Source organism: Caretta caretta, chromosome 2 (genome assembly GCF_965140235.1).
Source record: "Caretta caretta isolate rCarCar2 chromosome 2, rCarCar1.hap1, whole genome shotgun sequence".
Classification (NCBI taxonomy): Eukaryota; Metazoa; Chordata; order Testudines; family Cheloniidae; genus Caretta; species Caretta caretta.
In genome coordinates, this window is record NC_134207.1 from 154,437,801 (window position 1) to 154,463,421 (window position 25,621).

A 25,621-nucleotide genomic window follows, 5' to 3' on the forward strand; every position below is an offset into this window, starting at 1 on the left:
CATACTATTGTACTTAGTAGCAGTAAGCAGAGCAGGACTGATGTGTTCTGCTTTGGTCTGATCTGTTTGCTATGCCTTTTCAGTCTGTCTGGAGCCTCCTGTTCAGCTCTGGTCACTTATTCGAATGAGGGATGAAGGGACTCTATTTTAGATGTATATGGTTGGTGTTTCCCTGTTATCTGAGTCCCCTCTGGTTCCTTTGTTGGGTCCAGAGCAAGGTTAGCAATTATTCTTCGAGACTGATATGCAATCAAAGAAATCAGGAGAGAAAAATCTCTCTGGAGTATCTTGTTCTAGGTTTATGTTATCTGACTCAGAAAGCTGGCCTTCTTCTGAGGAGGAGGAGATGGATAAGTGCAGAGTGCCTGTACTAGTTTGGATATAGGCTATAGATTCCCTCTCCTGCTGGAAACTGGTAAGACTGTGGGCTATTGGCTCAAGAACTGTAATTGCCGATGGCTGTAAGGATCTGTTGTTTGCCAAAGAGGTTCTGAAGAGTTTGTAGAGGAGCTTTGAGGCTGCCACTCTCTTCAGGCTTTGGAGATTACAGGGGACACAGGCATACATTTCAAGGCTGTACTATAGAGATTGAGCAATTATCTATTAGAAGATGAGAGGGAATGTGTCTGTATGTCTGTTGTGAGGTATAAAAATTAAACTATAAAAGTATGTTCTGTTGAAACCTTTTAGATATATTACAGTGCAAATTGGGGAAAGAATGTATATAGAACACCAACAAGTTTACTACATAATAGTTTTTTAAGAAGTTATTCAAATGTATTCCAAATATTTTTTGTAAATTTTTGTGGATGTATTAAATATTTGTTCTCTAATTAATTGTATTGTTCTCTCTCTCTCTCTCTCTCTCTCTCTCTGAGGCTGACTGGCAGCTGTCATTAACATCTATATTCCAGGGTTTGCATGCACAGCTCTGAGGTTTAATTTTGTATAATACTCTTCTGAAAAATCCTGAAAAGATAGAACTTTGGTCTGCGCTTTACTGAATTTAGCATTCTTGACACATTCCATCATCTGATGCAGGATTAGGACATGTGACTTTGCCATTTCTGCAGCTATGATCATGTCATCTACTGTAATTTTAACTCCTTGAATTTTTCTGCTGAAAGATCTCACTTGCAGACTTGATCCCAAATGGCAGATACCAAAAGTGGTCTCTTCTGTATACAGCTTTATTCAGGTCCTGTAGGTCCAAACATACCTGCAAAGTGCCATTCTTTTTCTTTATGATCTCAAGGCTATTAATGTAAGGGTGTGGCTTTCTCAACCCAGGTTATGATTCCTGCTTTTTCCATCTGGTGCAAGGTATTCTTAAGTCTGTGTAGTATGGTGAAGGATATATTTCAGCACCTTTGCACAACCAGTATTAGAGCCCTGCGCAGATACAAAAATATGTATCCGCATCTGATCTGCGATCCACAAAAATTGTCTGCTGGCCTGGTCAGGGGCAGGGGTGACCTGTGAAGCTGTCGAGCGCTGCTTGGGCCCCCCGTCCAGGGCAGGTGAAGGGTCCACCACAGCTCCCCAGAGCTGCCCGCTCGGCTCCTACCATGACTGGGCTGCAGCTCTGAGCCGCGACCCCCGCATTCCGGCCGGAGCCATGGGAGAGTCATGCTGGCAGTTGTGGGGAGCCTGGGTCCCTCCACCTGACCTGGAGGGACCCAGGTCCCCACAGCTGCCAGCATGGCTCTCCAGCTCCGACCCACAAAATAAACAAAGCGACTTTTTTAAAAGTGGGGAAAAAAACAGAAAAACTCAGGATTTAAGTTATTAGAAACTGAGACATCCCTTCACCCCGCTCCCTGCAAGTTAAAATCGTGCTGCTGGCTCAGCAAGCGGGCAATCAGCCCATGGGGGACAGGGGCGAGTCCCTCTCCGGTGCGCTGCGGACCTGGCAGGGGCAGCAAAGTGCAAACGGCCACCTCCGAGGCGAGGCAGGAGCTGCCTATGCACCCCTCATGCGGAGTGGGGGTGTCGGAGGCAGGGGTGTGTCTGGTCTGGGTTATGGCCTAGGTCCCTGTCTCAAAGCCGGGAGGCTCCCCCCCCGCCCCGTCTAGTGTCCCTGCCTCCCAGACCTCCACCCAGGATGGGTGAAGGATCCATCCTGCAGTTCCTCACAGCTGCCCGCCCGGCTCTTACCGTCATAGCCCTGCATGGATACAAAATTTGTATCTACATCCATGCTGATATCTGCAAAAATGGTCCATGGATATGAAGCGGATACCCGCAGATTTGCAGGACTCTAACCAGTATCACCTGGGGATCTGTACAGATGTAATGCTCTCCTTCAAATTCCCAAACGCCCTCAAATACAATCTTGTATCTGGCAGTCAGGCTTTCCTTGGTCATTGGCGCAGTTATTCCTAGACCATAATTTCAGCAGATTACATTCAGCACTTCAGAGGCTGTAAGTGAGGTATCTTTTCAGTACAAGGGTAAAGCTGTAATGGTGGATCTAGTATTCAGTGTCAGCTACTCCTCTTGGCTTTATATAGGTCCCTCCAAAGGAGGGTTGCTTTAGGCAAATTGTTCCATGGTTTTTCCTTGACCTAGGTCACCAGCCATAAGAATAAACTACCCAGGTACAGGAAGTTTTCCCTGCCCCTTTCTAGGCATTCAGCAGCCCCTTTTGCATACTATGTGTGACAGGGTCAGGCCAGATGGCTACAGGAGAGTAATAGAAGGCAGATATATTAGCCCCAGGTTAAGTAGGTCCCTTTTCCCTGGGTAAGGTAATAGGGAAGGTTCCCGAACAATCAGGAACCTTCTGGAGACAATTAAGACAAGCTGATTAGAACACCTGCAGCCAATCAAGAAGCTGCTAGAATCAATTAAGGCAGGCTAATCAGGGCATCTGGGTTTTAAAAAGGAGCTCACTTCAGTTTGTGGTGTGCGTGTGAGGAGCTGGGAGCAAGAGACACTAGGAGCTGAGAGTGAGAATGCGGACTGTTGGAGGACTGAGGTGTACAAGCATTATCAGACACCAGGAGGAAGGTCCTATGGTGAGGATAAAGAAGGTGTTGGGAGGAGGCCATGGGGAAGTAGCCCAGGGAGTTGTAGCCGTTGCACAGCTGTTCCAGGAGGCACTCTAGACAGCTGCATTCCACAGGGCCCTGGGCTGGAACCCGGATTAGAGGGCGGGTCTGGGTTCCCCCCAAATCCTCCCAACTCCTGGTCAGACACAGGAGGAGTCGACCTGGACTGTGGGTTCAGAAAAACGGCCAAGCTGAGGGCTGCTGTGAAGCTCCAAGGCGAGCAAATCCGCCAATAAGCGCAAGACCCACCAAGTTAGAGCAGGAACTTTGTCACATATGTCATAGATATTTTACCACCACACTTGCAACAAACCTTTCTGTATGCAGCACAACTTCGTGGGCTGTGCACCTATGCACAGTGTTGCCCTACTTTATCCAAGTCTGGTTTGTCTCTCTCTTTACGCTTTGTTTTGAATTTCTTTACTGTGAAGGTGGTGGCACTTACCCTTTCATAGTTCTAGAGAAATGAATGATATCTGGTTACTTGTCCAGCCTGCTTGTTGGCCATTTCTCTTTGTTGTCTGGCTTCCTAGACAAGTCTCTGCTCTGGAGTAAGGGGAGGACCCATCTTGCCTCAAAGAATCAAACTGCCTTAGTTAGCAAGGGCCAGATCATATTTTCATAGGTATTTAGACACTCAAAGATGAAGATAGGTGTCTATTGGGACTCTCAAAAGCCCCTAAGCAATTTAGGTACCTAACAATCATTGAAAATCTGGCATCATGAATCCAAACATATAAAACTTACAGGGAGAGAAACATTAGGGGCACCTAACATAGCTTTTCTGTACTTGGAAGTTCAGTAAGTTGGGACTTTCAAGGGCCAGAAGCAAGTGATGTGTCCCATTGCACAGCTGGAACTCTCACCTTTTCAGTTGGTATCAAGCTCCCATTACTAGGTGGGTCATGATCATGTTCCCATTACGCCTCTGGCGTTTAGGGCAGTGACGAAGCTCCTCAGTCCTCTCTGTTTCTGGCAAGTCTTTCAGTGGCTCCCCAGCTGTGCCCCAGGTTTTTCAGCTCAGCTCTCACAGCTCTTCACCATGTTGTTTTCAGGCAGCCTCATTTTCGCTTGTCTTCAGGTATCCATCTTATTGCTACTCTGGAACTGATGGAATCAGTTTCCAAACAAAGCACATCGCCAATCCATCTCCAGCGCCTCCTGGCAATGATGGTGCTCAGATCCTCTTGGCTGCACTGTGTCAATAGATCTTGGTTTGAGATTGTTCTGGGCCAAAAGATACAGAGGATTTTTCTGTGGCAGGTTGTATGGAATCAAGACAGTTTGGACATGTCATACTTTCTCATTCCCCAGCATTCTGTACTGTAAAGTAATGTTGAAAGTATGCAGCTCTGATACATCTTGAGTTTGGTTTTGGTGTTGTATTTTGATGATTTCCAGACTGTATTTAAGCTCCTGGATGTGTTCCTGGCTTTATTGATTTTGTTCCGGATGTCCTGGCTTGTTCCACCATCCTTGCTGATGGTGCTGCCCACGTATGTGAACGTTTCTACATTGGTGAGAACATAATCTTCTATCTGTACTGGTGATGGTGAGGCAATATTAAGGGTCATGATATCTGTCTTATTGCGATTGATTTTCAGTCCAATTTGCTGGCTGAATGCATTGAGTTGAGTTGTTTTTTCTTGTATATGGTGTCGGGTATGTGATAGGACAGCGAGATCATCTGTGATGTCCAGGTCTTCAAGGGATGAGAAGAGTGTTCATTTAATGCCTCTTGGCATGTCTTCTGTTGTACGCTGCATTACCCAGTCGATGGCAATGTTGAAGAGGATTGCAGACATGACACACCCCTGATGTACTCCTGTTTTGACTTCAAAACTGAGCTCACTGTGATCAACACTGCATGTAAAGTTGAAATAAAAACTTTAGATGATGATGATGATATGGAGAGGGATTCCATATGCCCTCAGAATGTGCCATAGGCTGGTCCTGTGAACGCTATCAAAAGCCATCTCAAAGTCTATGAAGTTTATGTAGAGCTGCTGTTGCCATTCTAAGCATTGTTCTATTATGTTTCGTAGAGTGAAGATCTGGTCTGTGCATCCACGCCCTTTCCAAAAACTGGCTTGCTCTTTTCCGAGAAAGCTATCAATTGCCTCTGATATACGCTGGACTATGGTCTTACACAATACTTTGCTTGGCACAGATAAACGTGTGATACAAAGCCAGTTATTACAATCCCTGAGAGTTCCTTTCTTTGGTATCTTCACTATAACCTCATTGGTCCACTCATTTGGCACTTTTTCCCTTTCCCAGACTGATGTAAATAGAGTGGCCAGGATAGATGCTGCTAACTCAGGATTTACCTTGAACAGTTCTGCATTCCAGTTATCCTTACCAGGAGCTTTCCCATTTTTTAAGGATTTGACGGCTTGAATGATCTCTTCCTTAGTTGGGGTGTCAGTGTTGATATCAAGATCTTCTTCTGCCTCCTGGATGTTTGCTTCCTCTTTAGGTGGCTCCCTGTTCTGCAATTCTTTGAAATGCTCTGTCCAGCGTACTTCTTGTTCTTTTTCTGTTGTTAGTTGGTGGCTTTGTTTGTCCCTGATGAGAGTGTTTGTTGGTGTCTGCTGTTTACCATTGATAAGCCGCATCATTTTGTAGATGGTTCCTTGTTCACCACAACCAGCTGCATCCTCTGCTTGTGTTGCCAGATTATTAATATAATGTCATTTGTCCGTTCTTACAAGAACATAAGAATGGACATATTGGGTCCATCTAGCCCAGTATTCTGTCTTCTGACAGTGGCCAGAGCCAAATGCTTCACAGGAACAGAACATGGCAATTTTGCGTGATCCATTCCCCATTGTCCAGTCCCAGCTTCTGGAAGTTGGAAGTTTATGGACACTAGGAGCATGGGGTTACATCCCTGACTATCTTGGCTAATAGCCATTGATGGACCTGTGCTCCATGAACTTATCTAATTCTTTTCTGAAGTCAGTTGTACTTTTGGCCTTCACAACACCCCATGGCAATGAGTTCCACACGATGTCTGTGCATTGTCTGAAGAAGTACTTCCTTATGTTATGCTACCTACTCAACCCCCTTGTTCTTGTGTTATGTGAAGGGGTAATATAACCTTTCCAATTCACTCTCTCCTCCACACTGTTCATGATTTTATAGACCTCTGTCAGATCCTCCCTTAATAGTCTCTTTTCTAAGCTGAACAGTCCCAGTCTTTTTAATCTCTCCTTGTATGGAAGCTGTTCCATATGCCTAATAACTTTTGTTGCCCTTCTCTGCACTTTTTCCAATTCTAATATACCTTTTTTGAGATAGAGTGACCAGAACTGCATGCATTATTCAAGGCGTGGGTGCACTATGCATTTATATAGTGGCATTATTATTATGTTTTCCTTTCCTTTCCATACATTCCGTTACCTTTTTGACTGAGGCTGCACTTTGAGTGGATGTTTTCGAAGAACTATCCATGATGACTCCAAGATCTGTTTCTTAAGTGTTAACAGCTAATTTAGACCCCATCATTTTAAATGTATAGTTGGGATTATGTTTTCCAACGTGCATTACTTCGCACTTATCAACATTGAATTTCATCTGCCATTTTGTCACTCGGTCAAGTGAGATCCTTTTGCAACTCTTCTCTGTCAGCTTTGGATTTAACTATCTTGGATTATAAACTATCTATTCACATATTCATACACAGTCACAGCATGGCCCTAGTCCCACACTGGGATATTCAGGAGCTTGCCAGTCTGAATACCACAGATGCACAGAAGCTCTGGTGAGCAAACTATTTAGTCAGCTGAGTAAATCCCCTCCACATCACACTATCCAGTGTTCTTCCAGTGCACACCTCTGCTAGGTTTACTACAGGTAAACTGGACGATGGGTAGAGAGTAGATAAAAACTGGCTATGGTCATCCCTACCTTAAAGGAGCAGTACATAGGAACTCCAGCAGGTCCCTCAAGTTAATCCATCACCTTATCTGTAGCAAGCATGTTGGTACAGAAGGAGATGGTCATGCACAGGCAGGACAAGCTGGCATACTGTAATGAGCCAGCAGATGGTAGCACTTCCAAGCACCAGAAGGAAGTGACAGCTTGGAGCAAACCTCTCCAATGGCCAACAGTCCCCTCTGCTAATAGTAGGTACAGAAGGCCTAGCAAGGAGTAATCAGTATACCATGCATACACACACAGTGCACTGTCCCACAGGGACCCCCTTGGAGTGTGAGGAACTGAGACACCCCAAGTACCACAGACAGGACACACAGGTAGTGAACAACCACTAACCTCAGGAGGTCATCTAGTCCAACCCCCTGCTCAAAGCAGGACTAATCCCCAATTTTTTGCCCCAGATCTCAAATGGTCCCCTCAAGGATTGAACTCACAACCCTGGGTTTAACAGGCCAATGCTCAAACCACCGAGCTATCCCTCCCAGTTCTAGTGTCTGTGAGTGTACCTCCCAGTACAGTGGAGAGAACCATGTCCAAAACAGAAACTAACCGCAACAACACAGACAAACCATTCAGACAAGGAGAAAATCCAATACAATATCCCACTGAGATTGACCCTGGGGAAACAGGCCAGACCATGTCCAATACAATATCTCTGCAGATAACTGTGTTGCTGACCCAGGATATGGTGCGTACACACAATATTCCTAAACTTCATGACAAATCTGCACCCAGCACAGGGTTTCTCTGCGACAAGTCATCTCACTCCACAACACCCTCTGACACAGTGAAGCTCTTTCTCCTGAGGTGCTGGAAGATGTCTCTACAGAAAACACAGTCTGGTTACCTCAAAGGGCCTGCTATAAAGTGAAAAGTGGACAGATGGCTGGACCAATGAAGCAGGATCATAAGCAATATTTAAATAGTTACCAATTATGCTGGATCAATATATGGGACTGTATGGGAAGTTCACAGACAAGGCAGACTCTCTGGCAATATTACAGGAAAGCTAGCAGCTGACGTGACCTGTCAGAAAATCAATCTGCAGCAGAGAGCTGCTATATGACCAAAATTAACCTGAAACAAAAATCAAACTAATGTTGTCAAAAATAACAAGGCAAGGCACTTCACAGAGTCTGGGGGTGGAGGTGTGGGTGGAAGAATTAATACATGGAGAGAGAAAAACATCCCAACCTGTACTTTTCTTTTCTCTGAAATAATGGGTGTGATTCACCCCGGATTGCTCAAATTGTATGCCAAGATAACTCCATTGAAGTCAATGGAGATACCATGGGGTAGAAGTGGAGTAATGCAGTGGTGAAGCTGGCTTAATATGACTCTTCAATGGGTCCCAAACTGCAGGACACCTAGGCTTTGGCTACACTAGCACTTTTGTCGGCAAAACTTTTGTCAGTCAGGGCTATGACACCCCCCCCCCCACCGACCGACAGAAGTTTCACCCAACAAAAGCACCGGTGTGGACAGTGCTGTGTCAGTGGGACACACTCTCCCGCCGACATAGCTACCACCACTCGTTGGAGGTGGTTTAATTATGCCGGCAGGAGAGCTCTCTCCCACTGGTTACACGGGAGTCCTTACAGTGGTGCAGCTGCAGTGGTACAGCTGTGCTGCTGTAAGGTCCGTAATGTAGACATAGCCCTAGTTTGTGTTTTGCCTCAATGTTCACATCTCCTCTCTCTGGATAACTTCCCTTTGAGAGCCCTTAGTGGGCATCCAGGGCAGAAAACTCAGAATTCAGCTATTTCTGTATAGATTCTCACCAAAAACCTGTACCTTTGTCTGCATTTAAATAACTCTCACTAGATAAAATGGTATGTTTCTGGTAACACCCAGCAAGATGTGCCAAACACAGGAATATGATTTCTGGACATTGTAAAATTGATTATAATTCATAAAATTCAATACCCCTTTTTGACTATATATATATATACACACACACAGACACGCTCCTGTAGCAAATAACCAAAATCAGAAAGAAGAAAAAAGTTTTTAAGAGCAATGGGTGAAAAATTTGGCTTCTACCAACATATCTGCAAACTGTCCCTGATATTTAATCCCTTAAAGCTTGAGTTTTTAATTAAAAAACAAAACAAAAAAAACCCCACATCAACAAGCTTCTGTTAGTGGGTAAAGTACTTTGAAAATTAGAATAACATGATTATTTAAGATCCAGTTGCTAGTACATTCTGAACTGTGAACTTAACCAAAAAAACAGGCTTACCCAACTTCAGAATAGTTAGTAATACACACAGAAAGTGCTATAAATTCGCTTACAGCAGTGGTTTACTCCTAAACAAATGTTTATTTCACCTGTTTAGATAACTGTTCTTCACAAAGTTTGTAGAGTGTGTAAAATTTTCGACTAAGGATTTGATTGTCTCGGAAACCTGCACTTGCCAGCTTGACTCTCATAATGATACCACGGTCAGGCACCATCATAGCTACTGTACGGAACTGAATCTTTAGATTTTCTGGAAGTTCCTGTCGCCCTGCATAACCAGGATTCTGAAAGACACAGAGTGCAAAATAATAAATTATCACTTAAACCCTCTGCTCACACTGAGAGTATTTTTTTCTGGATATTACTTAAAATAAACACAGGAGTGAGTGCTGGAATATGACAAACAGAGCACACAGCACTCACATACCATGATCCAATTTAATCTAAAATACTGCAGCTCATGCAATATGTAATACCACACCCACTATTCTGAGACCACAGGAATATCTAGTAAATGTGTTGCTTTGGCAAACCACAGTAATATTATTAATATTTTTAAAAGTAAACAATTTTAAAATAAAGATAAATGCCTTGATCTTCAATTATGATTGAGGAACACTCAGCACAGCTTTATGCTCCCCTCTTCCTGTACCCATTATGCTGACAGCAGAAGTTATGCACTGCTGCCCTGCCCAGGAGGAATCCTCCAGTGGTCAATTAAACTGGATCTTAGGCAGATTTGGGCCACCCCTAAATTCTGGAGGACTGACACCAAAAATTCTAAATTCTGATGAAGAGCTTGATGAGACATACTATAGTGGGTCCTGAAAGAGCCGACTGTGTGTCCTTTTGTTCATTCCGGTTTCTAAAAATATTTAGTACTTGAATTTAATCTCAGCCTGACAAGTTTTCTATATCCAATTAAAAAAAAACACCCTGAAACATGTGGTTTATGATGGAAATATGACTTGTATTCAGTACAGCAAATCCTATGTTCCTATTAGAGACAAGAGCAACAGAGGACGTCAATATTATTTATGAGCCTGCACACTATCAGTCAAATCCTGATTGCTTTACTCATACAAATAGTCCCATTGACTACATACAAATAGTCCCATAAAACTATTTTGTGGGTAAAGGAAACAGGATTCTGTCCTCTGATGCTATGATTCACACAGACATACCATAGTCAGAAATATGCCAAATTCTCTGTCCATGTCAACAACGTCACCATCAGTAAAGATGAACTGGGGCTTCTTATTTTTCTTACACTGAAGCACAATATAGATCTGCTGAGCAGCTACTGACAGAACAGGAAGTTCAATGCGATTAAATTCATCAAAGCAACCCCATGCACCCGACTGGGCTAAACCTATGAGAAAATGAGGGGGGAAACCACAAGAATTTTGTTAGACACAGTACATCAGGCCCTACATAAAGTACAGTATATTTTGGATTTATAATGTAGCATAGAAAAAACTAAGAGAATGTGATAAAACATAAGGAGGAAAAACTCAAAATAAATCAGCTTACCCATTAGAACCACCCAAGGAAACACTCCTCAATCAAATAGATGTATGAACACCTTTGCAGGGAATCCCATGCCTTTATAGCTACCATTATCAAAGCTGTAAATATTATATTTATATATAGCACCTATGGGCAGAAAAAAAGGCCCAACACCCTTTGCAGTGCACGGAGAGCCAAGAGTGCACGGGGCCAAGAACAGGATTGTTTGAGGGGATTCACCTGAAGTAGAGCTTGGGACCACATCCAGATATCATTGTACTCCTGATAGCACCACAGCTGTACTCAGCTTTTTATAGTAACCAATGCACACAGCAAGAACTGAATGGAAAACAGAGTTCTCCTCCTGAAGAACTAACAATCTGAAGTCACACACCATTACAACAAACGCACGTAACAGGTCATGGAGTGGAATTGTGGCCTGATGTTATAAACCTCTTGGTACAGGTGTACTTTTAAGAGGGTCAAATCCCTCCATTTCTGCATCAAGTCCAAGTCACCAGGCTTGTAGCAGGGGATTTTACAGTTATGGATGAGGGAAGAAATTCTCTCCCAAGTTGTGGCATGGCAGTGAAGGTGCTGCAGTAGCCCCTTCTGCTATTTCACTCCCACCCCAAGAGAGGCAACAGCCAATCAATGTGTGCAGGAGTTGATCCATTCTCTCCTCTCCTCAGTGGTGCAAGCAGAAATCATTTCTTGATGGTATACAGCACTCATGGGAGGGACACAAAGGGGGTGGCACATGACCTCCCCAGATGACCCCCCTCCTGCCCCACTCCCAGCCTTGGGCCCCACGCTCTCCCCATCCCCTCCCTATGATCCACATCCATCCCAGGTTACCTGCGGTGGGGAGGGGGGAGCTCTGTCCTCCTTCTGCTGCGTCAGGGACTTCTGCTGCACAGACCCCAGGCAGGAGGACTCAGGAGATGCAGCTGCATGGAAGGGCTGGGGGGGGGGGGGGCTGGGCTGAGGGCAGTACAGCCACGCCAGAGCTGCTGCTGGTGTTCTGCTCCTTTCCCCGCTGGGAACGGCAGCAGTTCCTCCGGTGGCTGTACTGCCCCCAGCCTCACACCCCCGAGCCCCGGCCTCCAGCGGGGCTGCTATACAGACGGAAGAGACGCAGCTCCATGGAAGGGCAGGGGGCAGGGTTGGGGGTGAGCTCCTCCTCTGTCTCTCCGGTACACCATACTAGCTATAAATATCTTACTGGTACGGCGTACCAGACTGTACCACCGTACTTGCACCACTGCCTCTCCTCTCACAGCCCACTGCTGCCCCGTCTCCAAACCTTGCTGCACTTGGATAGAGGGAACTGTGTATCCCTGTGGCGCAGCCTCTGTGCAGACTCACTAAACCCCGCCTGCTCTTGTGCAGCAGAATATCCCCCGTTCTCCAGCAGGAAGGATCTCCATGGACATCCGGATTTAACCCAAACAGTAGTTTGGAGCTGAAGATAGCTAACTCCTGGTAACAACTGATTGGGAGGCCATTCCAAGTATAGAGTGGGGCATGGACAAAGGTATTACACTGGGAGTGGATAAAGAAACAAGGATCATTGTGCAGTAGAGGGAGTGACCTGGAATGAGATGGGAAGAGAGAAGACTAGAGCTGTAAGCTGGAATGGAGCAGTGGAGTGCTTTAAAGACAAGGACAAATAACTCAGATTGAACACACACAAAAAGAGAAGGAGCCAGGACAAAGATTTAAGATGCGGGGAAAGAGGTGAGAGGGAAATGACATTGGTGGCATCCTTTTGCACAGAGCGTAGAGGGAAAGGATGAGGTACAGAGAGGCCAGAGGTTCAGACTGTCATGGTACCCAGGGAGGAAGAAATAGAAAATGTGGCTATTCTGCCTGAAAGACTATTTACAGCAATTTTTTAATATAGTACTATTTTATATTCTTTGTATGGAATGCTCTATTTAAAAAAATGTCTCTAACATGCACCCACTATAAGAAGAAAACAGACAGGGCCCTATATATGCCACGATTCTGCATATTCATATTCTGTATTTTTCCCTCCTAGGGTACCTTATGAATGCCATATTATCCAGCCCTTGCCACAGAATTGTCCTACAGATTCTAAGCTTTCGTTTATAAATTTTGTTAGCCCTTATTGTTATGAAAAAATCTTTACAAACATAAACCACCTCTCAATCAATGTAGTGCTGTGTTCCTGCAGACAGTGTGCAACAATATCAGAGAGTTGTGTGCAGTCCTATTCATCTCCACGGGTGGCTAACAATGAAATCTAAAATGTACAATTCAAAACCTGACTCAGGTTTCTATTTCTATTCAGGAAGGGTGCCTAAGCATGTGCTCAATTTTAAGTATGTGCTTAAGTGCTTTGCTTAAAAGGGAGAGGTGAGATTTAAGAGCATGCTTAAGTACTTTCCTGAATCGGGGCCCAAATGTCAACTCTGTTAACTACTTCACTGCTGATACGTTTAGCAGAAACATCCAGTTAATATGTTTATCCCACAATGCCAAGCTGCCTCTGAAAACCTCAAATATCCAAAACCCAAAATACCCCAACCCAGCTGCCAAAACTTCCAGCTTTAGCCCTGAGAATATCTAACGCAGTTACGCACAGTCCATACAGAAACATGCAGTATACTGAAAGCATTAAATGTTGAGACAGTGGAAATGGAATTTAATATCAAAATAAAATGCACAGGGGGTTTTATACTGGGTATATTTTTCCTTTTCATACTTAATTTAAACTCTTCCTTTTTAATTTAAACAAAGCTGCTACAGAATTTTTCATCAAGTGTTTTTCATCATTTTCCACCGAAGTGTTGAGGAATCCAGAGCCCTTCTGCAGAATTTAGGTCTAACTTGTCCCAGATTACATGAGGCGTAGAAAACATATGTCTCACACATATATACTAGCCAAATCTATGATGAGATATGATAACACTGGCTTTGGCAGGCCACATTTCACTTTATTAATTAAGAACCTATTTTAACTTCACCACTGGAGCTTTTAAAGAGAAATAACAGAACTAAAACTCAGAGTCTTGATCAGGAAACCTACTCCCTGCTCCTCCCCACCCTAACCAGCAGACCTTTATCAACAAAGCATATGTCCTACAAGAGGCATTGGTGACTCTGTGATGTTGAACTATATAGTATGTTCAGGGTTCTCAGATTTTTCATGCCAATGTTTGCAGCACAGGTGAAATAAATCAAGGGCTGATTTTATAGATTCTGCAGAAGCTGTTTCCCCACAAAATTCCAAGAAACTGAAAATACCCAGTTTTTTGTGCATATGCATTTACATACACACACAATATGCTAATATAGACTGTGTGTAAATTGCATTCTTTGAGTGAGAGCATCCCTCTGGTTTTAAAAACTGTAGCAGGGGACTGTGTGGGAAGAAATCTTTATGAGGATTTCATCACAACATCCCATGGAAAGGAGGGATTGACCTCTGCATAAAAGGCCACAGGTCCATTCCCAAACCTGGCAGATCTACATAGAAGCCCAATGCTTCTACAACAACTCTGGGCCCCAGCAGGCTGCTCCTTGTCACTCTGGCTGCAGTGGCTCCTAGGACTCCAGAGGGAGACTGTAGAAAAGTTATTACAATTTGGGGCTCTATTACCTTTTCCAGGTTTCTCCACAAACCTGGACACACTGGATGATGTGCAAACCCACCTGGCCCACCCAATTTTCTCCCCACAAGTTTACACTGCCAGGCCTCCTTAGGGTCCATGTGTGTGCCAGGATTGCGGTGGAAGAAAACCATGCCAAAGAGTGGCTGAGCCTCCTTCTGGGTAGAGAGGGAGATCTTTCCACAGAGGGTCCTCATCACGTGTGGATCTAGGGAAGGGAGATGATCCAGTACTTTCCTTGTATCTTGTTTAGCTTGCCCATGTGAACAGCTAACTCTTTTCTGATGTGATAGCTTTTTTAAAGATATGATGGAGGTGATTCCCCACAGTGCTACACTAGTTTTATGTCAGTGAAATTCCATTAATTGTAATGGTGGTATACTGGTATAAACTGGAGGAGCATAGTGATTAATCCACCTCATACCTTTATTTAGCGGAATTCTTTTTTCTTCCTTGGCTTTTGTGAGCACATGAACAGGCACTAAAAATCCAATCCTACCCCTTTAAAAGCAGTTCAAAAACTTCCATTTTCTTCAGTGGTACAGAATTGGATCCCTTTCTGAAGTATTTTTCCTCTATGTAGACAGAGAATTTGATGAGTTTTCAAAGATCCAGACAGAGTTAACATTGGGGACGGATTTGGCCCTACATGTTTTCTGCTTTAAGTGACATACTTTTATTGCAAGTTATCAGGTTCCACTCTAAAAACTATTTTTGCAACAATGATCACCTTGGGGAAAGAACAGGAAAAAAAATAAAACATGCAATTCTTTAACATAAGTGTATGTTGCTGGATATAATATTGACATTTTATGCATACTGTGAGCTGTGTATGAAATTATCTTAAACTTACTTTGCCTTTATAATGGTGAAATTCAGTTCTGGTCAGATTTTTTTCCCCTTTGGGAGGAAATAATAATTTGTTTTGTATTGCCACCTGCTGGAAAAGTTGAGAGTGCCTAAGAATTGGGAGGCCTGACTTTCAGAGGAGCTGAGCATTCCACAACTCCCAATGAAATCTGGCCCTTGCAAAATAATTTCACTTGTGCAGAAAAGGACAGTGTGAGGGGTTATCTACCCCACACAAGGCCTGAGTAGGAAAAAGGGGCCAACTGACCCCATGACAGGCCTGGAAGAGAGTCAGGACTGATAAGGCCTAATAGCGGATGAGGCCCAGCCAGGAGAGGAGCTAGGATAGGCATGAAAAGAGAGACCAACCAGGGGGCGAGCAACTGAAAGAGAGCTGGTCTAGAGCTAATCCCCGAGATGAGCCAACAAGAGGCAGCAAGTAGTAAATGCCATGACAATTTGGTGGCAAATACATGTATGACGGTTGCCCCTGGTACAAGGGGAGGATGAGAGGCCATAGTAGCGAGTTTAGAAAAAAAGAGACAATGGGGCCACAGGGCCTGGGGGCCTTTTTTGGAGAAGGCCAGTGTACCCTTCTGAACTGGGCACCAGCGTTTTCACTCCCATTTAACCAAGGAAGAAAAGCATCCAACGGGGATCCCGGAACTGCTTGCACAGGCCCTGCAGAACCAGCAGGGCAGGAAGGGTATTTAATGAAACCAGTGCAACAGCAACAATATTTTTAAGACCCTCCCCCAAAGCGAGCAGGGGCGGAAGAGGCTGGGAGTGGAAATGGAGTTCCAGGGCCAGGAGGCTGGTGACCAGGCCGAGAGAGTGTTATGCCTGGGGGCAGAAGGGACGCCTGGAAAGGGAATGCCCCTACATATAAGGGCAAGAAAGCTAGTCATGAAGTGAGGGATGTAGGAAAGCCTCAGAAAGTCCCAGCTGCTGAGGGAGTAGGGAAAAAAGGGACCTGTTTTTCCTTCGGGGAATGGGGACATGTGAGGAGGCACTGTCTGCTCAAGAAGAAAGAAAGTAGTCAAGAAAAGGGCATAGAGTCAGTAAAGGAACAGAAGGAGGAGCCAGAGGCCCATTGTATGTGCACAGTGGTTGTAGAGAAGGCGGGGGACTTGTGAGTACGGAAGGTGAAGAGAAATTGGAGGGAAGAAAGAGTCCCCAAAAGACAAAGTTAAATGATACTGGGACCAATACAGAGGGTAATCAGAATACAGCGGGATCTCAAACCCTGATCAAAAGGGTGGTGGAAGAATTTGCGGAACAAGGGCAAAAGCTACAAGAGAAGTTAGTAGCTGCAGAGCAAGCGTTGAGAATTGCTTTGCAAGACTTAGAATTTCAGAGGGATAAGTATCAGAACACAATGGAGGAGAAGGGTAGATTGCTTCTCATGGTGGACAAGCTGAAGCAGGAATGAGATGACCGGTGGGCCCAGCTCCAGCAACTCCAGGGGAGAAGGCAGCCGTATTCCTGAGGGTTACAGGGTTACCTTGGAGGGTATGTGATGGGGGTCTACCCCACACAAGACCTGAGTAGGAAAAAGGGCCAATTAACCGTGGAGGAGAGTAAAAACTGAGAAGGTCCAATAGCTGATGAAGCCCAGCTGGGGGAGGAGTTGGGATAGGCATAGAGAGAGAGAGACCACGGGGTGAACAACTGAAGCAGGGGGGCATCAGACCAGTTGAGAGCTAATCGCCAAGAGGAGCCATAAGGAACAAACTCTGTGACAGACAGGCACAGCAAGTGAACTTCCAGCCCTGTAGGACATTAGAGCCATATTAATTATTTGGAAATATTCAGGTACATTCACGCAGCATATGATGACAGTGCTTGAATCAGCTGTAGAAGCAGACATCATTTCATGTAGAATAAAAAACTGAAAGAAACAAATAAAAAACAAGACTACACAGAGGCCATTTTCCATTTACACAATCATCCAAGGGGACTTCAATGCAATAGCAGGTGGAAATGAGGGTGAGAATGAAAAGTATGTGGGAAAATTCAGTAAAGGTTGAAAAGCCCAATGGAGTCATACTTGAAGCTGTGGAGGTGCAGAGAAGTACAGCAGAGAGGATGGGGATGCAAAAGGAGGAGAGGAGCAAAACAGGAAGTATTCAGGAAAGATGAAGGAAAGAAAGGGGAAGCAGTTTGGAAACAGAAGGAAAGAAGAACAATCAGATATCAACACCTAGACAGTAGAGATAATGGCAGGCAGAGAGGATTCGTTAAGGAAAACAGAGAAAACAGGAATAGTGGGGAAGGAAATATAAAAGAACAAGAGGGAGAGAGGACAAGGCACAACTGGTGCTTAAAAGGAAAATGGAGACTACAGAAAAGGAAGGGAACAGAAAAGGATGGAAGAGGATGGAAGATAGAACACAGTCCCTTCAGAAATTAATTATTTCCTACATCAGCTGTGTACAGTAATGTCATCAAATAGAGAATGGAGAAACAAATACACCATAGCACATGTGTGAAAACTCACTCATAAACTGGCAAATGTTCTTATTTACAGGAGTCTCTCTGACAGGGCAGTCTAGCATTACTGTTCTGTACTGCCTTGCAAGAGACCAAAATGAGATTGTTCCTGCCAGTCTATCAGCACTGGGGTGTGCAGTGTAGGGGAGTGGGATGGGGAAGGTTAGGGTTCTTGGAGAACACCACCTGAGTGCATGATAAATCTCTATGGCTCAACAGGCACTGAAACAATGCTAACTGTAGAGGCACATGGCCTGATTCTACTCTTGCTTATTACGGCAGTGTCGCGACATTGACTGCAGTGGAATTACCCTGATTTACAGCAGAGTGACTGCAATGAGAATCAGGTTCATAGACCAGAGTGCAGATTAGGTGACTTTCAGTGCATCCACCAGTTGCCACTGAGATCCAATTCAAAGTCTGTGGAAGGAACTGTTTAAAGCATAGAGCTCTCCAGGCAGTGGAGAAGGGCAGTGAGGAGAATAGTACAGCTCTCTTATTTGTATCCCCAATTACTTATTTTTCCATCAAGCTAATCTTCAGCAGGTTGCTTCTGCGCTTCTTCATCCTTCTGCTGGCTGTAGACAAAGCTCACTAACCATAGATCATTCTATTGTTTCAGTCTCACTCACAAAAACACTCCACACAGAAACGCATTTTTCTTTTAACGGCTAAAATGAATAGACAGAACAGTGTCTTACCTTTATAAATACGACCTAGGCCTCTGTAGTCCATCTGGTCTGAACAATTAAAGACAACAACGTATTTTCCCAGACATTTGCCCATGTCTTTAGTTGTCTCTGTTTTCCCAGTACCTGCGGGTCCTGCTGGAGCACCACCCATACTCATTCCCAAAGCCTGAGCCAATGTGATATAACATCTGGAGACAGATTGGAAAACAGCATTAATTTTTCTTCACTGTTATCTGCCCAACGTATAGTGACTAAGTGTAGTAACTGTTATATAAATCTGGGGGTGGGAAAGGAAAGGGAATTTCTTCCTTTCAGTACAGCTTGGTAACTCCCATTGGTGTTAACAGTAATTGGTGCATATCAGGGGACAAATCCTGCTTTTCCTTTATGTTGTTGGGAGTAGGATTTTGCCTCCAAAGTGGATACTGTACTCCTAGTGTGATTACCTGTCAGTTAAAGGAGTTATAACGAGTCTGTCTGTACAGCCTAAGTATTCATTGCAGTAGCTGAACTCCACATCAGTGATTTGGATGATGCATTTGTCCACATCTTCAATAAAGTAAAACCTGGATTGTTTTTGCCATTCAAAGTCAGATGGAGATTTAATATTCATACGGACCTGTAACAAAAGCACAAAACCATTAGTGTAGACGTGATATACTGTAATAAAAAATATGAGCAGAGAAAGTGACATATCTTAAAGTGTCTACTTTCCATTTCCATCAACAGGTCAGAAAAAACACAATAGGATTAACCAATTTCCGAAGGGTTAATATACAGCAGACGTCAATAATACTTGACATTGAATTAACTGATATGAAATACACATTCAAAAATACTCATAAAAATTAATGAAAAATGATGGGGACAGGAAAAAGCCTCAGACATCATACAGAACTTGGCACTTTGACTTCTAGCTATCAGTGTTAGTTCTTTATACTTTTCTTTCCTTATTTAGAAACTCATTTGGTATTTCTCTCTGCGCAGTATATAAATCATTTAAACAATACATATCCCCCTGAATTACTGCTCTTAGTATGCAGGATGTTTCCTTCAACCTTTTTTTTTTTTTTGCTTCCAATTTCTTAATCATTGTCTCATGCTTTCATATTATCTACCATAGGGAAGAGTTTGATGCACTTAAAATTTTAAAAGTAAATCTGTGTAAGTTATTGTTTACTCCTCTTCTCAAAATACATGAAACCCAGCTTCTTTAATCTTCCAGCAGCCCTTGCCTCAAATCAGGAAGTGGAGACAGGGGCTGGAAATCACAAAGCTCAATCTAAAGCTAAAAGGGAACATATTTTTGAAAAACTCCAATGATGTAAAGTCTTAAATTTTGAATCACAGGGTAAGGTCAACAGTGCTTTCCCCTTAGCAAAGACAGTTCTTGTATGCTGAAAAACAGTAATAATTTTAAAAAGGAAAACCCACAGTTTATGAGTCTGACTCTGCAAACTGATCCACATGCATGCACCCTTCCACCTGTGTGGAGTCCTGTTGACTTCAATGGAATTCCACAAGGGAGTAAAGATCTGTGTGTGTGGCTCTATTTGCAGGACTGGACTCTAAAGTTGTGTGTTGTGAAGCCCTGGCCCCCCGGAAGTCAATGGCAAAACTATCACTTCAGTGGGCCAAAAATTCACACTATGTTTTTAAGTCCCCAGTCCTGCAATTTGTTTCATGTGGCTGGACTGCTGCCCCTGGAGAAAGCCACAGTGAGATCAATAGGCAGCCATCAATAGTCTGCCCGTATGCAACTACTTGCGGGATCGGAATCTACATTTTTCTTAGTGAATATGTTTATGTTGTCACCCACAAATAATTCAATACTGCAAACAAATAAGATACTTGTAATGTAAATCTTTTAAGATGCAGTTAGAAAAGACAAACCCAGATAGCATGCAACTGCATGACAGTACTAACAGCAGTGAAACAAATATTTTGAAATGTTTTTCACTTAGAGAGCTCTTAAAAAAAAATCCTCACCAAATCATCAAAGATATCCTTTTGATGTACATGAATAGTGATTAAAGTCTCATATTTTGTGCGCTCCATCCTTGTCAGATTACATGTTGTCACGTCAATCAAATCATTTAAAAGGTCCAGAAACTTCTGATTTGTTGTGTGCATGACCTTTCCCACACAGCAAGAGAACAGAGTTATATTAATACAAACACCCTTTGCTCTTTCAATCTCTAGAGGATGAACAGTTGCAGACATTTACAAATATATATCCCCTGTTTTAGTTACGTTTTGCTCCAGCCTCAATTTGTATTAACTGGGGCTGCAATCCTGAATCAAGAGCAGTAGCTAGAGCATATTCCCTGAGCCCCTGTGGAGTCCCAGTGACTTTAGTGGGATGATACATGGGCTGAGGGGTCTATGCTAGCAGGTTCCATTGCAGGACAGTGGCCTAATATAGTACACCTCACCTTTACCTGGTAGAGTGTTTGTATTGTGTCCTTGTCAAAAGCAATTAAGCAATGAGACTTCAGCCTTTGGTTACTAAACTATACACATCAGCCAACCAATATGTTCACTTTTGGGAAACATGAAGCTGGGATTCTGACTCTGTCCTTAATACCACGGTAGCTTTCACAGGAGAAAACTGGTGTAAGGGACAATTTAAATGTGCCTGAAGTGACCCTTTATTTCTGCTACAAGAGACTATGGAATAAAATAGTCTGACTTCTTACGATTATAACAGGGGCTCCACTCCTGCAGTTGCGGCGATAAGTTGGACCCCTGTCAATAACTCCAAATGGGATTCTGTGCAGGCCCAGGGGTGATGGAGTAGTTTGTAGCACTTAGGCCACAGTGAGTGCTTTGAACACATGAAGGGATGATCATATTGGGGATTGTGGGTTTTTTGAGGATATTTGCAGACCCAGACCTATTCCATATGCTGAGGAAAACTACAAATAAATGTTTTTTTAAAGGAGGAAACAAACAAACAAAACCAACAAAAAATTTTGTTTGCCAGTGATGTTTGATTCTAGTTAAATTAGCTGCAATGGAACAAAAACTGGGTCCATGCCCTTTTTTGGCTTTGTCTGATGTGGAAAAATGGGGGTTTAAAGTATTTCCCCCCTAGTCTGGAGACTTGTCTAGTTTAATTTTAGCCAGTAACACCACAATATGGTATGCCGTTTTCTTTAGCTTTTGCCTGTGTTTATGTTCCTGGTAGGACAGTGTTACTAGCTCTTAGCTTGGTACTACTGCAAATGTTCCTTACGCTGCTGTATTAGTACTCTTGGGCTATGTCTACACTGACAATTGAATGACAAAACTTTTGCCTTTCAGAGGTGTTAACCCCATTCCCACCTGAAAGACAAAAGTTATGCTGCAACAGGTTCCAGCGTGAACAGCGCGTTGTCAGCAGGAGCGCTCTCCTGCTGACAAGCTAACCCTGCTCGTTGGGGGTGGAAGTTTTTTGTGGTCAGAAGAGCCGACAAACAGCGGCTACACTGAACGACTTTTAGCGGCATGGCTGGGGTGACACAGCCATGTCACTAAAAGCTGTGTAGTGTAGACGAAGCCTTGAGCACTCCTCTGAGTTGCCTTCTCACATGCCTCTATATAAGTTCCAGAGGAGAGGCACTTATCAAAAACATCTATGGTGCTGAAAGCATCTTTCCTGGGCATCAGGTGGAACCAATCCTCCACCAAACTTGCTCCCATGCTCCCCCTTCCTCCAAAAGAGCGGGAGGATGCTAGCACTGTCCCCTCAAGCAGCTCCATGCACAAGAGAGACACTGCTATTCCCCTATACTGGTGGCTCTCACTTCCCCCAAACCAGTTTTGGGATTATAGTAGATGATGACACGCCCTTGACCCTAAACTGCCCATCGTTCCCTCCCAAAGCTTGTAGCCACTGACAAGAATGGGGGGATGGGACACAACATTAGAAACTGTTTTAAAGTTAGTTTTAAAGCAAGTGAGGATTGACCTTCTATCACTTCCTGTCATACTCCTTTCCTCACTAGTTCACAGCATCAGAGGTTCTGAGCAGTGCCTCTCCATCAGTGCCAATATGGACAGCGGATGGAAGCAGGTGGTGCACAAACCCTATAAGCTAGACCCTCCGCTTATGTAAATCAGTGTCTTGCCATTAAGGTATGCTGATTTACCCCAGCTGGGGATTGGTCCCATGTCACCAGTTGTCAGGACAGGTAGCGCAGTAGTGCAAAGAGCATACAGAGAGGATGCTAATACTGTGGGTTAGTATCACCACCCTACATATCAATATGGAGGAATTAACGGGTCATTCCAGTTACTTCCTTTTTATTTTGTCATTTTCTACCTTTTTTTTTTTTAACTTGCACAGAGTGCACTGATCTAAACAATGTTTTTAATTAACCCCCAAGGATTTGCTAAGTACAACCTTTTTGTCTGTTTTGGCACTGTTTAGAGCATCCTCTGCATCTCTGGTCCAAATCATTTGAATTCCCAGAAGACCGATTTGTGCAGGAAACGTTGTCTGAAAGTCATACAGCTTAAATCCTGAATCACTAATGGCTATAGATGCCTGTCTAATGATAGAGTGTATTGTTTTCTTAATCCCATTCAGCAGCTGTCCTAGCCAGAATTCTACATTACCCTGGAAGACAAAAAAAGCACTTTTAAAGTAAACTGCTCCAACCCAGCAAAAACTCCACAGAAGACATTTCCTCCCCAGGGCTGATGTTCCCATTTCCCACTTTTCTATTCTCTCATCCTCACAGTTGTGCCTGACCCGTTCTTCCAGATGCAGAGTGATGGATTTAGGAACTTCAGTGCTGCAGGGGAGACAACTAGAAGGGTTGCTACAGAATAATACAAGCCCTTCCATCCTCCCTCTGGAGCAAAAGCACTTTGCCCCTGTACTGGGCACCTGAAGGGTCTCTACTTCATATTCTCAAATGGAAGCATGCTGTGGTTCTGCATGGAAGTAGGCCAGCCCCTTATTACACAGATTTGCTTTAAAGTAGCGAATGAAAAAAGTGTAATATATTCTTCTATTACCTGAGCTAGAACAGGCTCAATAATATTGACTTGTTCTCCTTCTTGAGATTCAAATAATAAAATCTGGTCATAGTTCTTTTCATGAAATCCCACTCTGTTAACATTGTCAAACAGACTCAGTAAATGTGCCTAGAATAAACAAACACCGGATCAGCCAAATACGACCGATAAAATGATCTACAATGTTATTTTTAAACTGCATCAAAACCTGCAAGTTTAGAAGGCTAAATGGATCTTTCCACAAATAAACAAACTTAGGTCAATTCAGTAACAAAAGGAAATCATTCCACTCAGTTATTAATACTGGCTATAAAGGGGGTTACTGCTACATAATTTATACCTGAATAGTGTGTGAATCTGATGCCTGACCAAGGATTTCCAGAAGTGCAGGATCAGATACAAAGAAAAATCTTGGAAATACTAATCGTTTCTTTTCCAAATACCCAGTTAATGATTTCTGACATATTTCCAGTTGTTCCAGCAAATGTGGTAGTAGCTGTGCCAAGGTCTCATCTCCAACACAGCACTGTACTATGTTTGATGTCTCATGAGCTCTCTGAATAATCTTCTGCCAAGATTTATCAATGTTCTGAAACCTCTTGGCTTCCTGAAACACATTACAAATGCATTATTCCTGCTGCTTCCCAAAATGCTGAAAAATAAAAGTACCCTGTAAGTGAGTCTGATTCTATTAATCAGTACGTCCTTTGGATGGTCAACACTATGCATATTCTATTGGTGGATATCAAGAAAAAATGGGCCATGAGGCCAGCCTCCATCGTCCACTTATTATATTTTCAAACAAGTACCATTGCGCTTTCTCCCATGGTGTCCCTCACACTTGGGAGCACTCCTCATAAATATCTGCCAAGCTATCTCATTATCTGCCTTCAAATTCCCCCTTAAAACTCTCCTTTGTTGTGATGTCCAGAAAAAACTCAACAGTTAGGCTGCTGGTGCTGAGACCACTGCCTATCAAGCTGGCCTGCATTGTCTCATTGTTTCCTTGGACTCCCACATCAGTATCTATCTGTTGGCTCTTGTCTTATTCTAGGACTGTAAGCTTTGTGGGGCAGGGACGAACTTTTCTGTTCTGTGTTTGTACAGTGCCTAGCATAACAGGGTCTTTGTCTGTGACTGGGTCTTGTAGGTTCTACAATAATAAATATAATAAATAACTAATAATAATCAGACAAGGTAATAGTTTAATATTCACTTTGCTGCTCGTGTCTGTTGAAGAGTACAGTGCGTGAATGTTTTTAGAGTGCCTTTGTAACACTGGTAGAGCCACAGAAATGCATCAGGTTGATGGGGCAGCAGTGCCTTTTGCCTTATGTCACCTGGTACTAGGCAGCACTAAAGTGGCTATACAATAGGACTTCAATCAACCTCTCAGCAGAAAAGTCAAATAGCACCCTCCTCTAAAAAAGACAAAACATTACCAACACTACGACTCTGTTTCCATTTACATCATTGCTTTTCCACACAGGCCACTCCTGAAAACAATTACTGACATGCTGCTCCAATGTTAAACAATTATTTGGGTAAGATTCAAGGGATGATCTAGAGTTCTAGACAATACTTAGTCCTGTCATGAGTGCAGGAAATGGGATTAGATGACCACTTGAGGTCCCTTCCAGTCCTATGATTCTATGATCCATCCACAAAGTGTTGAAAGTGAATGAAGCTGAATTTTCAAATCCTCAAAAGGCAAGAAAAGAACTATTTTTCTGAGCTTTATTGTGTGATTTTCTTTTATTCTTCTTATTGCACAATGGGAATAACATTCATGCAGTATACTTACAATAAGTGGCTTCTGCAATTATCAAATTCATAAGCATTGCTGTGGTGTTTAGTCATCTGCAAAAACCGCTTATTGCCTCCCTAATGAAAGTTATCCTATAAATATACTGTAGGACCTAAGAGGCAATTTATTATAATCTTAATTAACAACTAAGAAGGCTTTAGCTAATCACAGAACAAAATGTTCTGGGTTATGGAAAATGGAAAATGTAGATATTTAATTATAATGTCTTTGGCCTGAAATAAATGGAATAGTGTAGAATATTCTTGTTTTTATTAAATTATATATCTCTGACATCTTTAAGCAGTAGGTGATCCTACATACCATGTGCCAAATTCTGACTGGCTGACACACATGTAAACCTGCCAGCAGAAGCATGCAATGGAAGTTTA

General features: G+C 43.2%; 1 protein-coding gene across 3 annotated transcripts in view; it reads right to left on the minus strand.

The window, feature by feature from the left end:
- The window catches only part of LOC125631940 (dynein axonemal heavy chain 5), a 286,700-nt gene that overhangs the window by 154,432 nt on the left and 106,647 nt on the right, over positions 1-25,621 (minus strand). For all 3 annotated transcript variants that reach the window (XR_012667111.1, XM_048839434.2, XM_075125496.1), the window contains exons 37-44: positions 23,766-24,032; positions 23,426-23,554; positions 22,806-23,021; positions 20,408-20,554; positions 18,865-19,037; positions 18,428-18,606; positions 10,422-10,609; positions 9,327-9,521 (exon numbers count right to left, since the gene is read on the minus strand). Coding sequence is in view for 2 of the 3 variants with exons in the window: in XM_048839434.2 (XP_048695391.2) it covers positions 9,327-9,521; positions 10,422-10,609; positions 18,428-18,606; positions 18,865-19,037; positions 20,408-20,554; positions 22,806-23,021; positions 23,426-23,554; positions 23,766-24,032 (1,494 nt within the window). In the remaining variant the exon portion in view is untranslated. The remainder of the gene's footprint in view (positions 1-9,326; positions 9,522-10,421; positions 10,610-18,427; positions 18,607-18,864; positions 19,038-20,407; positions 20,555-22,805; positions 23,022-23,425; positions 23,555-23,765; positions 24,033-25,621) is intronic.